This window comes from Thermobia domestica, chromosome 6, assembly GCF_964235325.1.
Source record: "Thermobia domestica chromosome 6, izTheDome1.hap1.1, whole genome shotgun sequence".
NCBI lineage: Eukaryota > Metazoa > Arthropoda > Insecta > Zygentoma > Lepismatidae > Thermobia > Thermobia domestica.
Genome location: NC_137459.1, coordinates 48,326,921 through 48,349,413, shown reverse-complemented (window position 1 = coordinate 48,349,413; position 22,493 = coordinate 48,326,921). Strand labels below are relative to the sequence as shown.

The 22,493-nt window shown below is 36.9% G+C and overlaps 1 protein-coding gene across 1 annotated transcript in view; it reads left to right on the top strand.

Annotated features, from left to right (window-relative positions):
* LOC145687660 (glycine receptor subunit alpha-2-like) overlaps nt 1-22,493 on the top strand; it is a 235,189-nt gene that overhangs the window by 134,508 nt on the left and 78,188 nt on the right. The window contains exons 4-5 of the mRNA XM_081761120.1: nt 7,775-7,857; nt 14,829-14,972. Coding sequence (XP_081617246.1) covers nt 7,775-7,857; nt 14,829-14,972 — 227 coding nt within the window. The remainder of the gene's footprint in view (nt 1-7,774; nt 7,858-14,828; nt 14,973-22,493) is intronic.

The window sequence follows — 22,493 nt, the reverse complement described above, 5'->3', positions numbered from 1 at the left end:
AAGCAATCAGTACCAGTGGCGGCTATAATGACCCAGTAGATCCCGCGGTGCAAATGCCCTCCAAACTTTAGGGGCTCCTCAAGTATATGTTTTTTTCTTAGCTCTGTGTGTTAGCCGGGGAGACAACAGTTAGTTTTTCCGCCACTGATCCGTATTACGACTATATATCAAAGTGTAATGTTTTATACTACCTAAAATAACTGTTCTGGACTGTACAATCAAAAGAAAACAGTTAGTAATGCTAATATGTAGTGCAATTTTTTGGCCACTGTTCCCTAAGGACATGACATTATAATCATCTTCGTATATGACCATCCAAATTACGGCCACTACAATCGCGCCAAATTTAATCTGTAGCTCAAAAATTCCGTGGAAAAACTGGTTTAAACACAAGTAGAGGTATAATAGCTGAATTAAATTGGAATATGGAGGTTTATAAAGTAAAATCAAATTAAATAAGAATATTTAATTCTCTAAAATCCATATTGCTAAAATAAGGACAGAGACTAGGAGATAATACACAATTAAAGTTTTGTCATAAAATGTTGACTCTTAATCAACTTTCACTTCAAAAATTTTCTGCTTCATGTAATTGGCTTTCTAAATTGGAATATTTAGAAAGGTACAGTATATAGCTAATATTGATCTTATTTGTATGTACGTGCTAATTGAGGTCAGACAAGAAAATTCATTAATATCATGAAATGTAACAAGGCGAACCAAAACTAAACCTTACAACCAGTATTATTGCCACAAATAATTCCCTATATGTTTTTTAAGTAATTACTAATTTAAGTAATAAGAGATATACCCATTCCCTATGAAAAAGTGAGCTATCTCAGCAAACCATTTTTACCTCTTTTAAGTGTGTTAAAGTTTGCTCAAAGTGTAACGTGGGTTCCACTCACCACGGCATGGCGTGTCCTCAGGTTGCGGATCGAGAAGGCCTCTAAATATAGAGGTTAGCTGCGAATATACTGAATAAGCAGTCACGGACAGACGACTAGGAGTGGTCCTCCAGCTTGGGGGTTTGGGTAAGGCTAACAACCTCATCCTGTAAAAAAAAAAGAAAAGAAAAAACTTGTTCAGAAAAATTTAAAAAAGCCTCGGACAAGGACAGATAACTTGGCACGACCTCAGCAAAAAAAAAAAAAAAAAAAAAAAATGGACATAAGATTTGGAACCTGGAATATTAGAAGTCTTTATAGGGCAGGCGCGTTAAAATCTGTAACGGGTGAGTTAGAGAAATACAGGATGTACCTAGTAGGAGTTCAGCAAGTTAGGTGGGAAGGAAATGGATCTGTGAATTCCGGAAATTTTACGTTCTTTTACGGGGAAGGAAATAAAAATCACTAGATAGGAACAGGGTTTTTCGTTCACAAACGAATATTACCAGCAATAAAACGGGTTGAATTTGTTACTGACAGACTTTCTTTTATTAGTCTTAAGGGATGGTGTGTGATATTATTGTTTTAAATGTACATGCTCCAACTGAAGATATGCGTGACGATATAAAAGACAGTTTTTACAAAGAAGTGGAACGGAGATTTGACCAACTCCCGCGATGTCATATGAAAATTCTATTAGGGGATTTCAATGCGAAGGTAGGACGAGAGAGCATATTTTCAAACCGATTATAGGGAACGAAAGTCTGCATAAGGAAAGTAATGACAACGGTGTTAGACTCGTGAACTTTGCAACATCCAAAAACCTAATCGTGAAGAGTACAAAATTTCCGCATCGCGACGTTCATAAATACACTTGGACATCACCAGACGGAAAAACACATAATCAAACTGATCATGTTTTAGTAGATAGAAGAAGGCAATCTAGCATAATTGATGTCCGGTCGTTTAGAGGGGCCGATTGTGACACTGATCACTACCTGGTAGTAGCGATAAAGGGAGAGAGATTATCGTTGAATAAAAGTAATATTCAATGTCTGAAAACGGAGAGATTCAATTTAAAGAAATTAGAAGAGAGCCAGGTAAGAGAGGAATACCAGATTGAAGTTTCGAATAGATTCTCGGTTTTAGAAGATTCGGAATGCACTAGTGTTGAGGATACTTGGATTAAAATTAGAGATAGTATTAAAAGTTCAGCAAAAGAAAAATTGGGACACGCAGAAATACGTAGGGACAAACCATGGTTTGAACAGGAATGCATTAAACTAGCAGAAAAGAGAAAATGGGCAAAATTACGCTGGCTACAAAATCCGAATGAAATAACTACACAAAATTTCGCAGATATCAGGCGGGAATCTTCCAAAACTTTTAGAATAAAGAAACGTGATTTTTTGAAAGCTAAGATTAAGGAACTCGAAGATAATAGTTTAAATAAAAATATTCGGGACATGTATAATGGGATCAACCTGGTGCTCATATATTAAAGAAAGCTGACGGAACATTGCTCATTGATACGGATAGCATCTTAAATAGATGGAAAGATTTCTTTGACGATTTGCTGAACACGCAGCCAAAAACTAGTGTGTGTGGAGAAAAGGAGTTACCCAGCGCAGAACGGTATGTTCCAGAACCCAACCGAATAGAAGTAGAAACCGCTATAAAGAAATTAAAGAAACACAAATCTCCGCGTGTAGATGAAATTCCGGCTGAGTTAATTTTAGCTGGAGGCGAAAAATTGTGGAACAAGATACAAAAACTCATTCTCCTTATCTGGAACAAGGAAGAATTGCCACAAGAGTGGAAAGAATCAATCATTGTTCCGATTCACAAGAAAGGCGGCGAAACTGACTGTAATAATTATCGAGGCATTTCTCTTCTGTCAACATCCTATAAAATTCTTTCAAATATTATATTAGCAAGATTGATCCCATACGCAGATGAAATTATTGGAGATTATCAGTGCGGATTTAGATGAAATCGATCAACTATGGACCAAATATTTACCATTCGCCAAATACTCGAAAAAAAAGTGGGAATACAATACCCCGGTACATCAACTATTTATTGATTTTACAAAGACGTACGACTCGGTTAGGAGAGAAACATTATACAACTTTCTTACAGACCTGGAATACCGAGAAAGCTAATTAGATTAATTAAGATATGTTTAAATAAATCCCAAAGTAAAGTCCGGGTAGGAAAATATTTGGCCACGAGCTTTCACGTCGAAAATGGCCTGAAACAAGGAGATTCGTTGTTGCCATTATTATTTAACTTTGTTCTGGAATACGCTATAAGGAAAATCAAAGATATCAACCAGAGCCTAGAGTTGTACTGTATTCACCGGGTTATGGCATATGCTGATGACGTAAATTTAATAGGAGATGATAGGAGAACAATAGAAAGAAATGCAGAGATGTTATTAAACGCTTGCAGGGACATGGGTTTAGAAGTAAATGCAGAGAAAACTATATACATGGAAGTGCGTCGGGACCGTAATACGGCAAATTGTGGATGAAAATGAAAATGAAATGAAATCTTTAAGATTTTTCGTCCCACGGTTATGCCGATTAGGCTAAAGGAGACGATAATGATGAGAGATGAGTGAAATGGTGGAATGAAGAGAGTGAGGGGAAACGGGAGAACCCCGAGAAAACCCACGAGCACGGTGTTTGTCCACCACAAAGTCCACACGGCGCGAGCTGGAATCGAACCAGGGACCCCAACCAAAATTGTGGATGCGTTAAAATATTAAATAATACTTTTGATAAAGTGGATACTTTCAAATATTTAGGATCAATATTAACAGACGAAAATCGTATTCACAAAGAAATTAAATGTCGACTAAAAGCAGGGAATTCGTGTTACTATTTCAAAATCTCTTGTCGTCGCGAATTCTGTCGAGGAATTTGAAGCTTAAAATATATAAAACGATAATCATGCCTGTTGTTCTGTATGGTTGCGAAACATGATCGCTTACTCTGAGGGAAGAACATAGACTGAAAGTATTTGAGAACAAGATCCTGAGACGAATATTCGGACCCAAGAGGAACGGGAACGGTGAATGGCGGAAACTTCATAACGAGGAACTACATAATTTATACGGTTTACCCATCATTGGTAGGGTCGTCAAGTCTAGGGGGCCTAGGTGGGCAGGTCATGTGGTTAGAATGGAAGAAAGTAGAAACGCTTTCAAAGTCTTGACTGGAAAACTAATCGAAAAACGACCATTAGGAGGACTTAGGCGCAGATGGGAGGACAATATTAAGATGGATCTCGCAGAGATAGAAATACAAAGTAGAAACTGGATTCAATTGGCTAAGGATAGAAGAGAGTGGAGAGCTTTTGTGAACGCGGCATTGAACATCAGGGTTCCGTAGGCCATAGAGTTAGTTAGTTAAAGTCTGCTCAACATAGTTCAAACCATATCTATGTAGTTCGAACAGGAAGAAATGAGAATGTATTCGATCTATTAATGCTAAATGTATTGGATTCTTTCGACCATTATTCTTCTAAGATTTGAATAAATACAATTACCTCACTTGAAAGCATAGCCACCTTACAGTATTATTGTGTAAAGTATGTTTAATGTAACTCATATAGCTTAGAGCCGATTTAATCAGGAAAAAAAGAAAGTATCATCAATCTGCGAAAGCTTAGAGTATGAGGCAGTTGTTTTTGGCCACTATTCATCAAGATCAAGGCTGTTAAGGTCATATAGCTGTAAAATAAATTTACACCACTCATCTCCAACTGGAACTCTGTGACGTCATAGTTTGCTCCTCTTATTCAAAGTCAACCACATGAACAGATAAGGATAGAGTCTGATAAAATATAATGTTGGCAAGCAAACAGGAACATCGATGGCGTAGTCAATGGCTCAGTGCTTGTAGATACATAGCTACTCATAAACTAACAACACTTCTCTACATCATTCTCCACCTTTACTCCTCTTCTTCATTGCTCTACCAGTCTCTCTTGGTCGCTTCTATTCTTGTCAACCTCATGAACTAACAGAGACGAGTTGAAGAGCCTAGTAGATTGAAACACAGTGATAAGAAGGAGAAAAATATTGACGGTGGTGTCTGTGCATTTGGAGGTACGCCGTCACTTGTTATCAATACACTTCCAACACTTATCTAATCCAGTCTTCAGCTTCACCCTCACCTGCACTACTCTATCTGTTACTGTCAGTTATTACTCTCATTCTTAGTCAAACTCATAAACAGACAAGGAACAATTGAAGTACACCTGGTGTGTTGATATAAACAGTGTTGACAGGCAAAGAACATCGATAGCATAGTCAATCATTTTGCAGACACATGACCTATGTGGATCCATGACTAATCTATATTGGCAACTCTTGTTGATTCTTCTAACTCATTTGCTCCTCCCCACTGCTCTATCTGTTTCTCTATGTCACCGCTTCAAGCATAAAAAGTTCTCCAACATCACATAGCAGTCCATTGGAAGTAACTCCCCTGCATTGTGATTACGCTCACAAGGCTTAAAGTTTGGTTATCATTTAGTTTATGTATTTATCTGCGAGCACTTTAAGTATTAAATTCATTAATTTCACCTCAAACAATCTTTGATAAGTTAATGGCAAGATATAGGGTAATTTTAGATCATTATTTCTTCAGTATACGATTGATCATAACTACCTTGCTTCCAACCCATTTACGACATAAGTGTTATTTAAGTGTAAAATTTGTGCATTCTTTAAAGAGTGTTGCAGCAATCAATCCTAATGTACGAGGAAGTTTAATGACCACTGTTCCTCAAACACATAATTGGCCTTTACCACTTCGCCTTAAGCCCGAATGCTAAACTTGGTCGAATGTAAACATCTTGGCATTTCAGCTAAACGAATAAAACGCAAGCTCTGGCGCGACGTTGCCAAGTGGTGAAGGGGTGTGGCTATGGGTAAGCAGACAAACTACAGCGCGATCAGGTGGCAGGGGATAGACATAGATGTGTGCAAAATAAACGTGGCAATACCGCTGGCCTCTCATTTGCTAGCAGCATTTAAAGTGAACTTGGAGCGCCGCCTTCACATGCCAAGATGTTTGTCACGCCGTTTAGTTCTAACCGTTTTGTAAAGCAATCAGTACCAGTGGCGGCTATAACGACCCAGTAGATCCCGCGGTGCAAATGCCCTCCAAACTTTAGGGGCTCCTCAAGTATATGTTTTTTCTCTTAGCTCTGTGTGTTAGCCCGGGAGACAACAGCGAGTTTTTCCGCCACTGATCCGTACCACGACTATATATCAAAGTGTAATGTTTTATACTACCAAAAATAACTGTTCTGGACTGTACAATCAAAAGAAAACAATTAGTAATGCTAATATGTAGTGCAATTTTTCGGCCACTGTTCCGTAAGGACATGACAGATTATAATCATCTTCGTATATGACCATCCAAATTACGGCCACTATAATCGCGCTAAATTTAGTCTGTAGCTCAAAAATTCCGTAGAAAAACTGGTTTAAACACAAGTAGAGGTATAATAGCTGAATTAAATTGGAATATGGTGGTTTAGCAGTAGAATGATCCCATCTATGAGTGGATACCTGGTTTGATCTTATGCCATACAAGCGTGTGGTGAACAATATTGTTGTTTGGTTGATCGTTGAAGGTTTAACATCCCTTTCAGGTAAGAGTCTATGTGAAGCGCAACCTACTTTTTGAAATCAATACTAGGAGGCAAATTGACTCTCCGCTAATCAGGATAAACAATGCACGTAAAATGGGGAATCACTGCCAGAAATTTTTATAATTTATTAATTAATTTTTATAATCTATTAATTACATTTGGTATGTTAGCTAAAAAAAGAAATGTGTTAAAAGTATTAGGTTTGATTTGATTTTAGCGCCCCTTCCAGCAGCGAAGCTCTATGAGACGTGGATCTACAACTTAACGTGGGATCCCACCGGGAATCGAATTCAGATCCACCATGCCAAAGGCACATATACTATCTGCATAGCCACAAAGGAGCTCTAAAAGTGGTAGGTAACAAATGAAGATCCATTTAGAAATAAAAAATAGACCATTTTTCAATATTTATTTATACGTGTATATAATGAGTATATAAGGAGAAATACATATCCACATGCACTTCAGGCAAAGGCGGAACAGTGAGTTGTAAGTGGTAAGCTGGCTCTCTGGGATAAAACAAAGCCAGAGTGAATAGAAGTTTTCCGAGTAATGACATAGCAGCCATTTTGGGGTTATCTGGCAATTATTTCAGACATCTTAATTGCATAATCACCTTTGTTTCAGTTTTTTTTTTTTCATTGGCCTAGACTGAAGAATGGGATGGCATTACTCGTACGACTTCCATTTACTACTCTAAAATATACGCTACTAAAGCGTTGAGAATGAAGACTCATACTAAACGTAATTCTGATTGTATATGCAGTGAACTACATCTCGTGGCGGTGATAATTCGAATTTGTAGCACTATAATTGGAATTTTGGTATCGAATTATACAACTGCAACAGACCAAGAATTGTGATAATCGAGGCACGTTTGTATTTATCGCAGTGGCGGATAAAGGGGGGCGATCAGGGTGATCGCCACCCCCTCCAGAAGAGGAAACTTCCTTATTTTATATATAAATAAAACCCACCCCAGAGTTTGGAGCTCTTAAAAGTAGCTCTAAGTAGCAATATTACAACCCACCGCCCCCCCAGAAGTCCGTCTTGGACCGCCCCTGATTTATCGTGGTGTTTTTTTTTTCAGAAGATTATGCTAATACTTTAATTGAATTTCATTTAAATAATTAAATGAGAATGTGTACTTATATTTGATTTATATATGTTATCATCCAATTATACCAAATTTATGTTGTTCTCTTTTTACAAAGACCTACACTGCTGACATATTTTTTGCTCAAACCTGGGAAGATTTCCGTCTTCGATTGCCAGAAAACATGACAACAGAGTACAGGTAAGTTCAAATTAAGTTTTATAATACAAGTACATGAAACATACAGCAATCTGATTGGAATGTCACAAAATAAAATGTGCAGAATATAAACCGCTCTATTTATGTTGTTACAAGTATAAGCTTGATAAGTTGGTTCACTTACACAAAAGCTACTACAAGACTTGTGTAAAAGAGTTTATTTCTGCATATGCTTATCATGGAGGACTTAGCAAACTTCATATCTAGGACACAGGTTATGCCACATGGCATCGAGGAGATTCTGCAAGATTTATGTAAACACTTCTGTAATTTTTTTGCTGCAAACATTATAAAACCACTAATTCTTGACGATGATATTCTTTAGCAATATACCTTGTTCCAATTGTGGTATGATGGATTGTTCCGTCATATCCAAGTACCTAATTGGTCGCACAAATAGTGTATTCCTCAAAGAAGCAGGGATCATACAATTTCTGACAAATAACGTTGGACCACATAGACTATTCACTTTAGGGCAAGGATGTTCTATAAAATATAAATCTATAGTCACGTGTGTTCCTCACGTATTCTAATATATATGCCCAGTCCATTTCCACCTTTATCCGTAGACTATGTAGACAATATACATGATAAATAGTATAATTATCTTGTGGCATAAACTAGCTGAAATTACAGTTCTTCACCGGAGAGAATAGGTATATAGAGAGTATTTGAACCCCTTTCCCCCTTATGATAAGCATGGGGGTAATTTTGGCTGAAACGGCATCAGGCATGTCACAAATATCGGTCATTTTTTATTATTTTTACATGTCAAGCCTATCATTCGTTCTGCCCCCTTGTCATAAATGTACGAAAAACCTAAACTAGGACAAGGTCCACTCTCATACCAAAAATATACGAAATTGGTGCAGGGATCCAGCAGGAGTTAAATCTGAAACCAGTTACATCATTTTTTTATTTATATAAAGTAGCTGAATATGTATTTATTTATAGTTGAAATGTCCGTTTTTCGCACGAGGAGAAAATGAAAATGAAATGAAATCTTTGAGTTTTTCATCCCATGGTTATGCCCAGTGGGCTAAAAGAGGTGATTATGAAAAATGATTGAAATGGTGGACTGAAGAAAGTGGGAGGAAACGGGAGCACCCCGAGAAAACTCACGCACATGGTGTTTGTCCACCAGAAAACTTACTTGGCGCGAACTGGGTAACTCATGTTCTATAGAAAAAAGTATGTAAAATAGAAGATTTGCATTAGCAATATGGCGCTACCTGTTGTATCTTTAAAGATATATCAGTTCTAAGATTTTAGGTTATGTTGCAGTAACATTGGGAGATTATTTATTTACATAGGGACGTAACATGGCAGACACACCAATGTTGGTTGACTCAGGATGGAAACCGTCAAAGTTACCCTTACCTTACCACTTGCCTCTAGGCATAATACGTATTACTGAAGCTTTTATCCACTTGCTATCATTAATACGCTGACTAGAAGCGGAGGTAAGGTACTTACGCAAATAGTAAGTATAAGCAATTAACATGCCTGTAGTTTTTCCCCAAATAAGCGTATCTTAAAACTAACTTTACCATTGCCTTTCTGATTAAATTTTAGCCCGAAATTATGTATTATATTACCCTATTCCCATTTTAAAAACTTGATGTTAATTCAAAATGGCGGATTTCAAGATGGCTGCTGTCGAGGTCATACCTACCATACGACTTCCCCTAGGCTTTATATGTATCTACATGATTGTTCTTTCATTAACACTCCGTTTACAAAGGGTAGTAAAGGACTTCTGCAGTAATCTCTAATAACCACATCACAAATCTTAAAAATTATTAAAAAAAAAATAGCAAACATACACCATGGCTAAAATTTCTTTCATCACAAATAATGCATACATGTCCTCTATCAGAAGAAAAAGTTTCATTGAAATCGGAGCCGGACAATTTGGTGATTTACCTTGTTAGGACTCATCTCCATACTTTGGCGTTGAAATTAGTTATAGGTAAGGGATAAATGCATCTGGCTTGATAAAAACATATTTCATAATATCTTTTCTTAAAAAAAAATATATATCAGACTTTCTTAGAAACGAAAACACTTGATAATACAAAGAAAAACTAAGATTATTGTTTTACTTTCCTGGTGTATATTGAATAATAACATTTCCGTATCCATGACAACATCAAAAGAAACGTTTTCTCGAATAAAGAAAATAATAGGATGATTTTATATTAATCTTCAGTCAAAGATTATCGTCCTTCAAATTACGAATTGTGTCTGCATTGACAATAAATAAATCTCTATGGATACGAGCAAAATAGAATCAATAGTCCATTACTTCAAACAATAAGGTGATCCTTGTTTATAAATGTTCTGAGAGTTTGTTTATTTCCATTGCCTTGAGTACATTTGTTTCCTGATCGTTAAGTGGATCGCCTTATATAACTTGTAACCAACAGTCTTGGTCGAGACGGAGACGCAGGTCATGTGGAAAGCAAGACTTGAAAACAACTAACAATATAAATTAGAGAAACATACGAAGTTTACAAAAATGCTAAACTTTCTCAAACACTCATGAACTAAGATAGAGAACTAGCAGAAACATTCGAACTCATGTACTATGAAATGAAAGGAAATGAAATCTTTATGATGAGAGTTTCACGTCCCACGGTGATGCAGGCTAGGCTAAAGGAGACGGTGACGATGAGAAATGAATGAAATTGTAAATTGAAGAAAGTGGAAGAAAACGGGAGAACCCCGAGAAAACCCACGCACACGGTGGTTTGTCAACCACAAAGCTTACTTGGGGCGAACTGGGGAAAACATATACTATAGAACAAGTATATAAAATTGAAGGTTAGCATTAGCAGTATGGCGTTACCTGTTGTTTCTTTAAGACATACCAGTGATAAAGTTTTAGGTTATGTTGCAGTAACATTGCAAGATTATTTATTTGCATAGGGGCGTTCCATAAAAAGGAATGCAGCTATTTTGCATAACAAATGTTGTAATAGCAGTAGGAAGGAAGTTGTCCGGGACTACATTGTAAGGGTACCATGTGTGTGGGATAATTCTGGAGAAACTCTTACAATGTTTGTTTGAGAGATTCCAATATGAAATCCAAATGAGAACATCTATTAGGATCACGCAGTGGGACTTATAAGATCGTTTATTCTGCCTGTGTGTATGTCCGTTACTCCGCACGATAATTCTTGCAAGATAAGAACTTTCGATTTTTCTTTTTTGCGATAGCTACGGTGATTATCTCGGCCAAGTTTGTTAATGTAATCAATCCGTTAACATTTTAATGTATAACGGCGACTTTAACGGTAGATATCTTCACACGATGATTAGCGATCCACAATTAGTCAGGGTACAAATTTTCATAAATATCTAGCTGTCACATTTCACATACGTCCCTTGTAAGTAGCTCGCTAAGGACTGTCTACATCATAATCATTATAGGAGTTTGTTTAATGTAGTTTAAGCTGTCTTTGAATAGTATGATCAGAGAGGATCGAAACATATTTAATCTGCTAGTGTAGAATACATTTTTGGCTAATATTTCTCAAAAAAGAAAATGATAGGTCAAACTCATCTTGCTTAAAAATAATCTTCATCATAACTATCACCATGTAAAATGTGTTTAATATATCTCAAATAATCTTAGATTAGTTTGACTAGAAAAGAGAGGAAATGATTTCAAAACTGCTATTGCTACGTCCGTGTAACTCTTTTTTGTCTATCATTCTTCAAAAATATGATTTATTATAACAATCGTGCTTCACGAATATTTACGCTGCTACTACCATCACTGTGCAAAGTTTGATTCAGGTGTCTTAAACAATGTTGTATGAAGCAGGTCAGGGAGAAATGTAAATGGACGCTTAAGACTCTCATTCATTTTACCCATATGTGAAATGATTGTTTACATTTGAGTGCCATTAAGAATTTAGTAATTGGCAGGATGTAAGAGCAGAAATAGTATAGCAAATAAAGCTGATACTAATTTGTTATAATCCACTACAACGAGATGTTTTTGTCGTTACCTCTCGATATTGGACACCTGCGGTTGTTTGACAGACCGTTTAGTGAACAAAAGTCTTCAAGATGGGGACTGCTTTGCCTTCCATAATAATCTCTGAATAATATTTTTTATTCGATTGTAGGAAAAAACCATTCAATATCAAGAACTTACGAATGTCAAAAAATATGCAGCTATTAAACCTCATCCAGCATATGGTTACCACACCATGCTATTAGCCCTGAATATCGGACCCCAAGTTCTAAGTTTTGTAGTCCAGCTTATCCCTACTTTTTGAAAATCATATTTTTCAGATGATTTCCTCGATACTCTCTGGAGCTCGAACGGCACGCGATATGTATGTATCTTCAAGCCCGTTCAACGGCCACTAATACGTCCCATGACGTGTAGTAGTGACGAATTGATGCATATTCTGCCATCTATTGTTTAACCACATGAACGAAAATGTTTGTCGCTCGAGAGTAGACTGCAATGTGCTGCCATCTGTGTCTTTCAAACTGTACCAAACGAAGTTGGACTTATAAATTAATAACACAAGACAGAGAGTACGTTGTAAACGCAATATGTAAATTTTTTATTTGTTATTAATTTTGTTATTATAGTTTAAATGTCATAATTTATACTTTTTGTGTAGTGTGAAGTTTTGTTTACAAGTCCTGAAAATTTCATTGTAGTTGAGCAAATGTTTTTAAGATATATTCAATTTTGTGACATTATGCGATTTTTGTGACATTATCTAAAGTGCAGAGGAAAGTTAAAAGTAACATTTTTGAAAAAATCAGTGAGGTGTTTTAAAAATGTACCTATGTTCGGGATTGCCCCAGTAGTCGGGGTAATCCCGAACATACTGTTTACTTTAAACTTTCTTTTACGAAATAAGCGAAATACATTAAAATTATACCCTAATTTGGTATTTAAATCTTTAATAAGAATTATAATTACAAACATAACTCAAGTTAATGAGAAAAATCTACTCTTATGAAACAAATTCAGAAATAACGGTCCATTAAGTAAAATATTCATTAACATGAAAACATTATTTGGAATTGTACAAATCACAGATGTACGCATTAATATTTTGCTTCCAAGGACAGTATTCTTTATTGGTTCAATGTTCAACTGCGATTAATAGACTGAACAAACATGGTTAACTGCTAATGGACCCTACTAGGCTAAATAAATTTGTAAAACACTATGTGAATCATAACCACAAAAAATTGCAGCCTATGATGAAGCATCAGATATCTAAAATAGGGTTACTGATTATACAATAACGAAGTAGGCTACTAATGGCGTGGCATAAAATAATAAATATAGCAAATATAACACATATTACCAAGACATGATGTATTTTCCAAACCAATTTCATTAGCTTATTACTTACTTTTTCAATTAAAATAAAACTATTTATTTATTTATTTTTTGATAATTTATTTCACGCCATGGGACAATCCCGAACACTCTATGGTAATGGCAAGCATTCTGTCTGGTATTTCCCCATGAGACGCCATTTTATTGTTAAAATTGAAACTAATTGTTGACTGCATAGAGGCTAGTAAGATTAGAAAGAACTAAAGCTCAAATATACGAGGATATATACCCTTATATGTTACAATATAGATAACAGCCGAGTTACCTTGCCCAGATTATTGAATCAACGTTATAAGTGAATCGACAAAAACAACAAAACGTCTTTTTCCCGGCAATCCACTCAACTGACTGCCGTCAAATTTATGTTACACTTTTCTAGATCTTTCCGCACGCGTGCAGTAAAATCGAATGTTTTCTAACAAGCTTCCTTGTGCGTAAACTTGGGTGTTCGGCATTACCCTAGTGTTCGCGAATACCCCGATTTCTCCTATATAAGTTTTGTTCCTGATGAAGTTTCCTGTAGTAGAAAACGCGCCATTTTCCATACCTTCAATTGTTTGCATACGATAATTCTCTTGCTTCTCAGAGCGTTTGCTTCTAGTCCATGGCGTCCTGGGTTCGATCCCAGCTCGCGCCAAGTGTTGGACAAACACCGTGTGCGTGGATTTTCTCGGAGTTCTCCCGTTTCCTTCCACTTTCATCATTCCACAATTTCATTTGTATCTCATCATGATCGCCTCCCTTAGCCTAGGCGGCATAACCGTGGGACGTAAAACTTAAAGATTTCATTTAATTTCTTTAGCTTAATTGTTTTCCTGATTGCGCTTTATCTAAACTATTGAAGGTTGTTTGTACAAGTAGAAAAGTATTGTCTCTTAAATATATTATTTACAGTATTTTACATTACATATAATGAGAGTCAAGAGCCAGATGAGTATGCTCTGGAGTTTCTTCGCGAATTTTTCTAGGGTGTGATGTGGATTTACTGAAACAGCTCTCTCAGAGCATCATTATCCAGCTCTAGTCTCCATCCATCCGTGAGACAAGACGAGATATTTTGTTCATTGGCTGACGAAATCTGGTTGTGAACCGCATATTTTCTATTAATGTGCAGAGTGAAAATAAAAAAAAAAGAAGAAGATTGGTTTCAAAAGCCGTACTGCAGGAGAAATGAAGCTTATCCTTCCGAAACAAATATCACTTCTTTGAAGCTTTGATGAAAATTGTTAAGATAATTTCAATATTTCGCGTGATTTTTGTCTCAGAAAGATCAATTTTTTATGTCTTCTAAAAATTTGAATGGCTAATAGCTCTTCAACTCTTTAAGATCGATTTTTTATGTCTTCTAAAAATTTGAATGGCTAATAGCTCTTCAACTCTTTATCCATATGTACTTTTCAACTTTCAGAAATTTGTATTAATAACTGAAATTCTCTGAACTAGTTTTGAGTAAATTGAAAATATGAACAACTCCCAAATTCTATAGTTATAGGTATAGCATGAGAAATGTATAGAAAACCAAATTTTCTAAGAATGTGTTCTTCATACAGACATACTATTTTTGTAGGTTGCTGGAAGTAGGCTGGTTGAAAGACATCTGGAGGCCAGACTCTTTTTTCAAGAATGCCAAAGAAGTCACCTTCCAAACGATGACAATACCCAACCATTATATGTTGCTGTACAAGAACAAAACCATTCTTTATATGGTGAAGTAAGTATTCTTTTGTATTTATTTTGATATAACAAGCGATGGTGCAGATAGTGACATCTATGAGCTTCAGGCAGGCAGCGATAACGGAGGAAGCGACATCTATTAGCTTCAGGCAGGCAAACGATAGGAAAGGAAGAAAATTTAAGAACTTTATCATTTTATTAATTATTTCATAAGCATTCTCATTAGTTAATACTCCGTCCCCTTTAGCCTAAATGCACAAACATGGGAAGTTAAATCAATTTTATTTTATTTTTCTTCTGTTTATTGTTTCTGCATGTCCATCACTGCAGGTCCGGCATAAGGTGTGAGTGTATCAATTTCGAGATACGAGAAGCGACTTTTTCCTGAAGTAACTATTCTACTGTATGTGAACAAATTTAGATGTTTAAATTGCTCCTTTTGACATTAATAGGGCATAGTGACATATGGTACACGTTTTATGCTTGATTATCCACATTCCACTACCTCCTACGTAAACCTCTCTCTGGAGTACTACGTGCACAGAACCGGAAGTGATGCTTGGTGCACTTATGGACCATTCCACTGGAATTCTGATCATTTGTAAATCATGTTCTCCCGTACAAATTTTGTGAATCAGAAAACATCTCCGAAATTCGTTTTGGTTTTGCAGTTTTCACAAACAGCAGTGTAGTATATTAATTATAAACTACTAGCATAAACTACCCGCTTCGCTTGGTTAAATTAAGAAAAACTAGTACTAAAACGCTCTCTGACATCGGTCATCTTACGTTAGATGATTTTTATATATCTTCCTCCCTTCCCCATGTTCTGGGGCACAGCATATATATATATATACAGGACCGGATCCAGGATTTTCTGATGGGGGGGCTGCACCAATAACTATCAGTACATTTGAATCAAATTTATTTTTAAAAATAAGCTTTTAGGCATCTGTAATGTGTATGAGGAACTGACTTAAACTATTGTGTTTAGCAAAACCGCTTTCTTTTAAGCTCGAAACTGAAACATGACATGAAATTTTAGGAAAGTATTGCTATTTCCACTGACAGTTCCTCACTTTAGATAGTGCATATTCAGAACGGAAGGGGGTGCACGTGCTCCGGTGCACCCCCTAAATTCGGCCCTATATATATATATATATATATATATATATATATATATATATATATATATATATACAGTGTGTTAATGAACTATTTCGACAAACTACAAGAGGTGATTCCTTACATCAAAATAAGAGAAAAAGTTCATATGGACCTGTGGGGAAACGTGCACAGTTTCAGAGCTCGGGCTGTCCAAAGTGGCGAAAAAGACAAATTTCAAGTGGATCTATCTCGAATTCGAGAAACTGTGGATGGTGGTCCATATCAGCGTAAAGGAAGTCACGCATACACAATCCAAAAATGCATATTTCGTTAATGTTTAATGGGTGTACAGGTTATTACATGCAGGGTGAAATTCCCAGACATGCCATCAACCGAATTTTGAGATATGCCCTGACATTATGATTGGTCTAAAGTAGGCAAACAATAAGCCTTGATAGCAGTGAACACAGAATCCTTTAGCGCGATGTCGGAAATGTTAAGGATCGTCAGCAACACGATCTCTCGTACTCGGGAAAACGCATGCTGCAATGTTTTCTATCACGCTTATAAATAAAGAAAACGTGAAATATTCCGTGTAGAAATACATCGCATCACATGTTATTCCGAATACAAAAGAACATGGAGCTGCCTGTTCCTAACACTTTCGACTTCCCTCCGAAACCCTGGATGTCCATTGCTGTTACGGACTACCTCTTGCCTACTTTGGACATTCTTTGAAATTAAGGTATATCTGAAAACTATATTGAGACCATATCTAAAAATTATACCCTGTAGGGAATGCCCTGTACATCCCAGGCCCGAACTTTATCTATGTTGAAAGTTTGATCGAGATTGGTCGGGTGGTTCAAGAGTTATTAAGTTTTATTTATTTTTTATAGATTTCTCCCCTCTCCTCACCCACATCTAAGATCTACTGTTAAAATGAAATTTTTAAAAAAAAATATCTTCCCAGGTTTGAACTTCACATATGTTGAAAATTTGATTAAGATCGATCGGGTGGTTCAAAAGTAATTAATTCACGAACATAGTCACTTTTATTTTTATATTTATTGATTTTTGTATATCTCCCCCTCCAAACCCTACCCTATGTTGCTCCATCAAAATGAAATGACAAAAATCATCCCAGTTTTGAACCTCATCTACATTGAAAATTTGATCGAGATCGGCCGGGAGGTTCAGGAGATTAAGAGTCACAAACATAGTCACCTTCAATTTTATAATATAGAAGATTGTCAGCTCATGTAGTTTTATATATATAGTTAAGATTTCATCTTCATCATGCTACTCAGTGAACGCAGGAAATAAATATTCAAGATTTTTTTTTATTTTCATATCAAAAACCGCTATCAAAAAATTCACGTATTGAATCTGTAACTAGTGTTGCCACGAGACGAGACATTTCTCGTGTCTCGTCTCGTCTCGTCTCGTAAACGAGACGAGACACGAGACGGGACAGAACCCTCTTAGACGAGACGAGACAGACTACTTGTCCCGTCTCGAAAACGAGACGAGACGGGACGTCTCGTGAAATGTCTCGTCTCGTCTCGTGTCTCGAAAATGAAAACGCTGGCGGGAATGGCCAAGATTGAGATTGCCAGTGGTCATATAGATTGCAAAAGGAAAATCCCCTTTGTGAGAAAACATGTTGAAAAGCCTTCATAGAAAAGTGTCCTCTGTCTATTGAATGAAACAATCGTGATACATGAGCTTCCAGGAATATCATCCTTAATGTCTTGTCCCCTATTCCCCTTGCTGTAAACTGAGGAATTCTCTTTTTTTTATTTCTGGCTGGAATGATGACAAACAAAATCAAAGACGAGGAAGATTTTTACAAGGTCAAGAAACCACCACCATCTATTCAATTTGAAAACTGGGTAAGGTCTACACTTGTCTTTATTCTCTGGTGGCGGTATTCTTTTTGCTATATGAACCGAAAACGGTAATTGAAGTATGTCATCTTGCAACTAAAATTTTGTCTTCTCTCTCTCTCTCTTCCTCTCTCTCTCTCTCTCTCTCTCTCTCACACACACACACACACATATACACACACATAAAAACACACTTTTACCATTTTACCAATCGCTCGCTTATTATACAGCAGTCATGTTGTAAAATTCACCTCTTCGTTTGGAAGGCGGGCGGACGACAAAGGAAGCAAAGATATTATCGACGAACCCTTCAAATTGTTTGCTTTCAGCAAATTTATGATACTAATAATAACACTTTAGGTAAAGAAGTTTTACAGGGGGACCTTCGTTTTGTTACGCGGAAATGTTTGATCTGACCAGAGTGCGGAATTGCCCTCTGCTTCCATGTTGAGAGGAGGAAAATACTTCCTTTTCCTAGTGAATAATATTCATTAGGATCTGAATTATCTTCAGAAATTGTTTCTTACAGGCGCATAAAACCTCTCGAACTTGATAAGTGTAAAGAACATTTGGTATAATATTCATGGAACTCCGTTGAAAGCAGAAAATATCATGAGAATGATCAAAATTCGAACATTGAAGAACATAATTAACAGAAAAGAAATAGGATACCCAAACCATATTTTTAAACCTGCTATAAAATGTATATCCTATATTTTTACTAATTCCTTACTCCCATGAAAGTATCCTGGGGAGGATATTCTTTCCATTTTTTTTCAGACTGAAATCCTTTTATCCCGTACGATTTCCCCCTCTGACACAGTACGAAAAAACAAATGCTGTTAAAATCCATACACATGACCCTTCCGGGACTCAACCCGGGGCCTTCAAGCCGATGGTCTATCGCCGCAGACCGCTCGGCTTGGGATGAAGATGTACGTTGTATGATTGCGAATAGATCCCGACAATATAAGGAACTTTAATCCAAAATGGCCACCCAAAAATCAACTTTTTTTTTTAGCCATTAGCTAATCTGGGTGTACTGTCATGAGTTTGTTACACAAACGGGCCAAGCACCACATAGTAGCACACATCCCGCGGTTATGGGAACAGATTTGAACCATGGAGGTGAAGACTGGCCCCAAGCATTCTTTCGTCCGATGTGTCGTTCAGCTCTGGCACTTTAAGTAGAGCTTAGTGTGCAGTAACATATAAAATTTCAATCAAATACTTTCCATTACTCAATAAAATTATTTGGTTCCGAGCTTTTTTTTAAAAAAAAAAATAACAATTGCAACAAATCTAAATATGCTAAAATGGAAAGTAGTTTTGGATTGTTATGGGTTAACATTGCGAAACCTAAAGGCTGGAATACGGTGTATATGAAATCAAAGTGTACACACTTATCTATCTCTCTATTTATCTATATATCTTTCCATCTCTCTCTCTCTCTCTCTCTCTCTCTCTCTCTCTCTCTGTATATATATATATATACAGACACTATAAAGCAAGTGGGCTGATAGTATACGATAGTGTCGGGGATGATGACACCTTTACATCGAACTTTGCTTGTCTTGTAAACATTATTTAACATTAGTGTCTTCATCTTCGACGTACCTAGGAGCAATTTACTTTATATTCGTGTATTGAAACTGGTGGAACAAATTTCAATGTTTTAGAATGTAAAAAAAGAAGCCAGGGTCGAGAACTAACAGCAGAGATATATTATCTTGTAAACTATTTGTCCTTGCCTTGTGAGCTTATTTGAATTTATTTTTAAGACCTTTAGGCAACTTTGGCCGAATGGATGATGATGGGAAAATTAGTGGAATGAAGAAAGTGGTAGGATACTAGACAACTTCGAGAGAGCACATACATTCGAAAAATGAAATGAAATGAAATGAAATCTTTGAGTTTTACGTCCCACGGTTATGCCGGTTAGGCTAAAGGAGACAGTGATGATGAGTAATGAATGAAATTGTGGAATGAAGAAAGTGGGAAGAAACCGGAGAACCCCGAGAAAACCCACGCACACGGTGTTTGTCCACCACAAAGTTCACTTGGCGGGGCTGGGATCGAACCCGAGATCCCAAGCACCAGAGGTGAACGCTCTACCACTGAGCCACCGCGGTCCCCACACACATTCAATGTTTGTCCACCACAAAGCGCACATGGCACTAACCGAGATCGAACCGACTACCACATACACCAGAGGTGAAGGCTTCACGTTGTAGCTACCGTGACATTTCTTGTCTTGTGTGTTCTGGGTAATACTTGTAACTTACAAGGGAAGAGAGGGAGATTATATATCGAAGTGGAAGATGGTTTATATACCAATCGAAAGCACTGATGACGCCTATTACAAAACTGTAATAAAAATTTTCCGAATGCATATACTATGCGAGTTATATGGATATATAGAGTGTCAAGATAATCCGTTACCACCCCTTGAAATCGCAAACGATAAGACAGATGCCAAAACTGGAAAACATGTGTTTGATCATTTTAAAAGTACAACGTATCAAAGCAAAAATTCTTGTCACAAGGCCACCCGCAGTGTACTGGGCGGGGTCCAACTCAAAAATTACAAAAGGTAAGGGGGTCAAGTAGCAAATCGTTCGAAACTTCTTGAGAAATGAAAGAAGACGGAACAAGTCTCAATACTCTAAAATTGCCTTGTGCAAAATGGCGGCCGGTCAAACTGTCAGCAAAAACGTCATTGTAAAGTCGATGACCACCTCCAAAAATAATCCTGAAACGGTGAGGCAGATGTCAAAACAGGAAAACATGTGTGTCATCATTTCAAAAGTACAATGATTGGAAGTAAAAATGTTTGTCTCAGGGTCCTCCACAATGTCCCAGGCGGAGTCATGTTCAAATTGTTCAAATGGCAAGGGAGGTCAAGTAGCACATCGTTTAAAGCTGTTATTAAATGAAAGCAGATAGAACAAGTATGGACGCTCTACGATAATACTGTGCAAACATCTTGCATTTTAGTTGTTCTTTCTGTAACCGGGTTTTAGTTTATTTTCACTTTAATTCTTGTACTCAACGGAAACAAAGGAAATGCCCCTACTGTGAGATTCTGCTCTTTGAGCCCAATAATATCTAAATAAAGAAAAAAATAATAAAATAAAAGCAAATTAAGACATAAAGAAAAGAAACGACAACATTTGACATCTTTGAGTATAGAACTGACTAGTTAACATATAATGTACTTCCACGAACATAAATAAGTAGAGGTTGGAGCCATCAGAAGTAAAGACTCTTACCTCTACTTATTTATGTTTATGACTGCACAACAGCGGTACTTATGCTCGTTATCTGGTTTATCAATTATAAAATGATTCAAACGAAAGAATTCCTTGCACCAGGAAGAGTAAATACGTACAAATGTCTCAGAATGAAAACAAGTGCCGATTGCAAAATGGAAAGTGAACGTGCTCAGAAAATCGAAATGAAGATGTACATTTTGACCGGCCGCCATTTTACACAGGGTAATTTTAGAGGATCGAAACTTGTTCCGTGTTCTTTTATTTCTCAACAGCTTTATTTGACCATATTTGCCATTTGAAAATTTTGAGTAGGACCCCGTCTGGAACCTTGTGGAGGACCCTGGGACAAACATTTTTACTTTCAATCATTGTACTTTTGAAGAGATGATACACATCTTTTTCTTTTTTGACATCTGTCTTACCGTTTCAGTTTTTTTTTTTCTTTCTTTGGAGGGTGGCCATAGACTCTACAAGGACGTTTTTGCTGACAGTTTGACCGGCCGCCATTTTGCACAGGGTAATTTTAGAGAGTTGGGACTTGTTCGTCTTCTTTCATTTCCCAAGAAGTTTCGAACGATATACTACTTGACCCCCTTACCTTTTGTAATTTTTGAGTTGGATCCCGCCTGGGACTCTGCGGGTGGCCCTGGGACAACAATGTTTGCTTTGATACATTGTACTTTTATAATGATCAAACACATGTTTTCCAGTTTTGGCATCTGTCTCATCGTTTGCGATTTCAAGGGGTGGAAATGGATTTTCTGGACACCCTGTATATTCATATAACTCGCATAGTATATGCATTCGGAAAATTTTTATTACAGTTTTGTAATAGGCGTCATTAGTGCTTTCGATTGGTATATAAACCATCTTCCACTTCGATATATAATCTCCCTCTCTTCCCTTGTTAGTTGTATCTTGATTAGCATGGTGCAGCCTGCTACATTTTACTTTCGTTCCCATGGTATGCTGCTATATTTTTACGAGACAAGACGAGACAAAACGAGACAAAACGAGACAAACGAGACGAGACGAGACGAGATGGGACAGAACCTCTCGAGACGAGACACGAGACGGGACGAGCACGTGTTTTCGAGACGAGACACGAGACGAGACATGCTTTGCACGAGACGAGACGAGACAGCCTGAAGTCTCGTCTCGTGGCAACACTATCTGTAACCACTAATGGGATCTCGACATTGAGAATGATGCAAATTAATGACTAATATGCTTCCTATTCGTAACATATTAAAAAATAGATCATATAGGGAAGTTAATAATATAGTA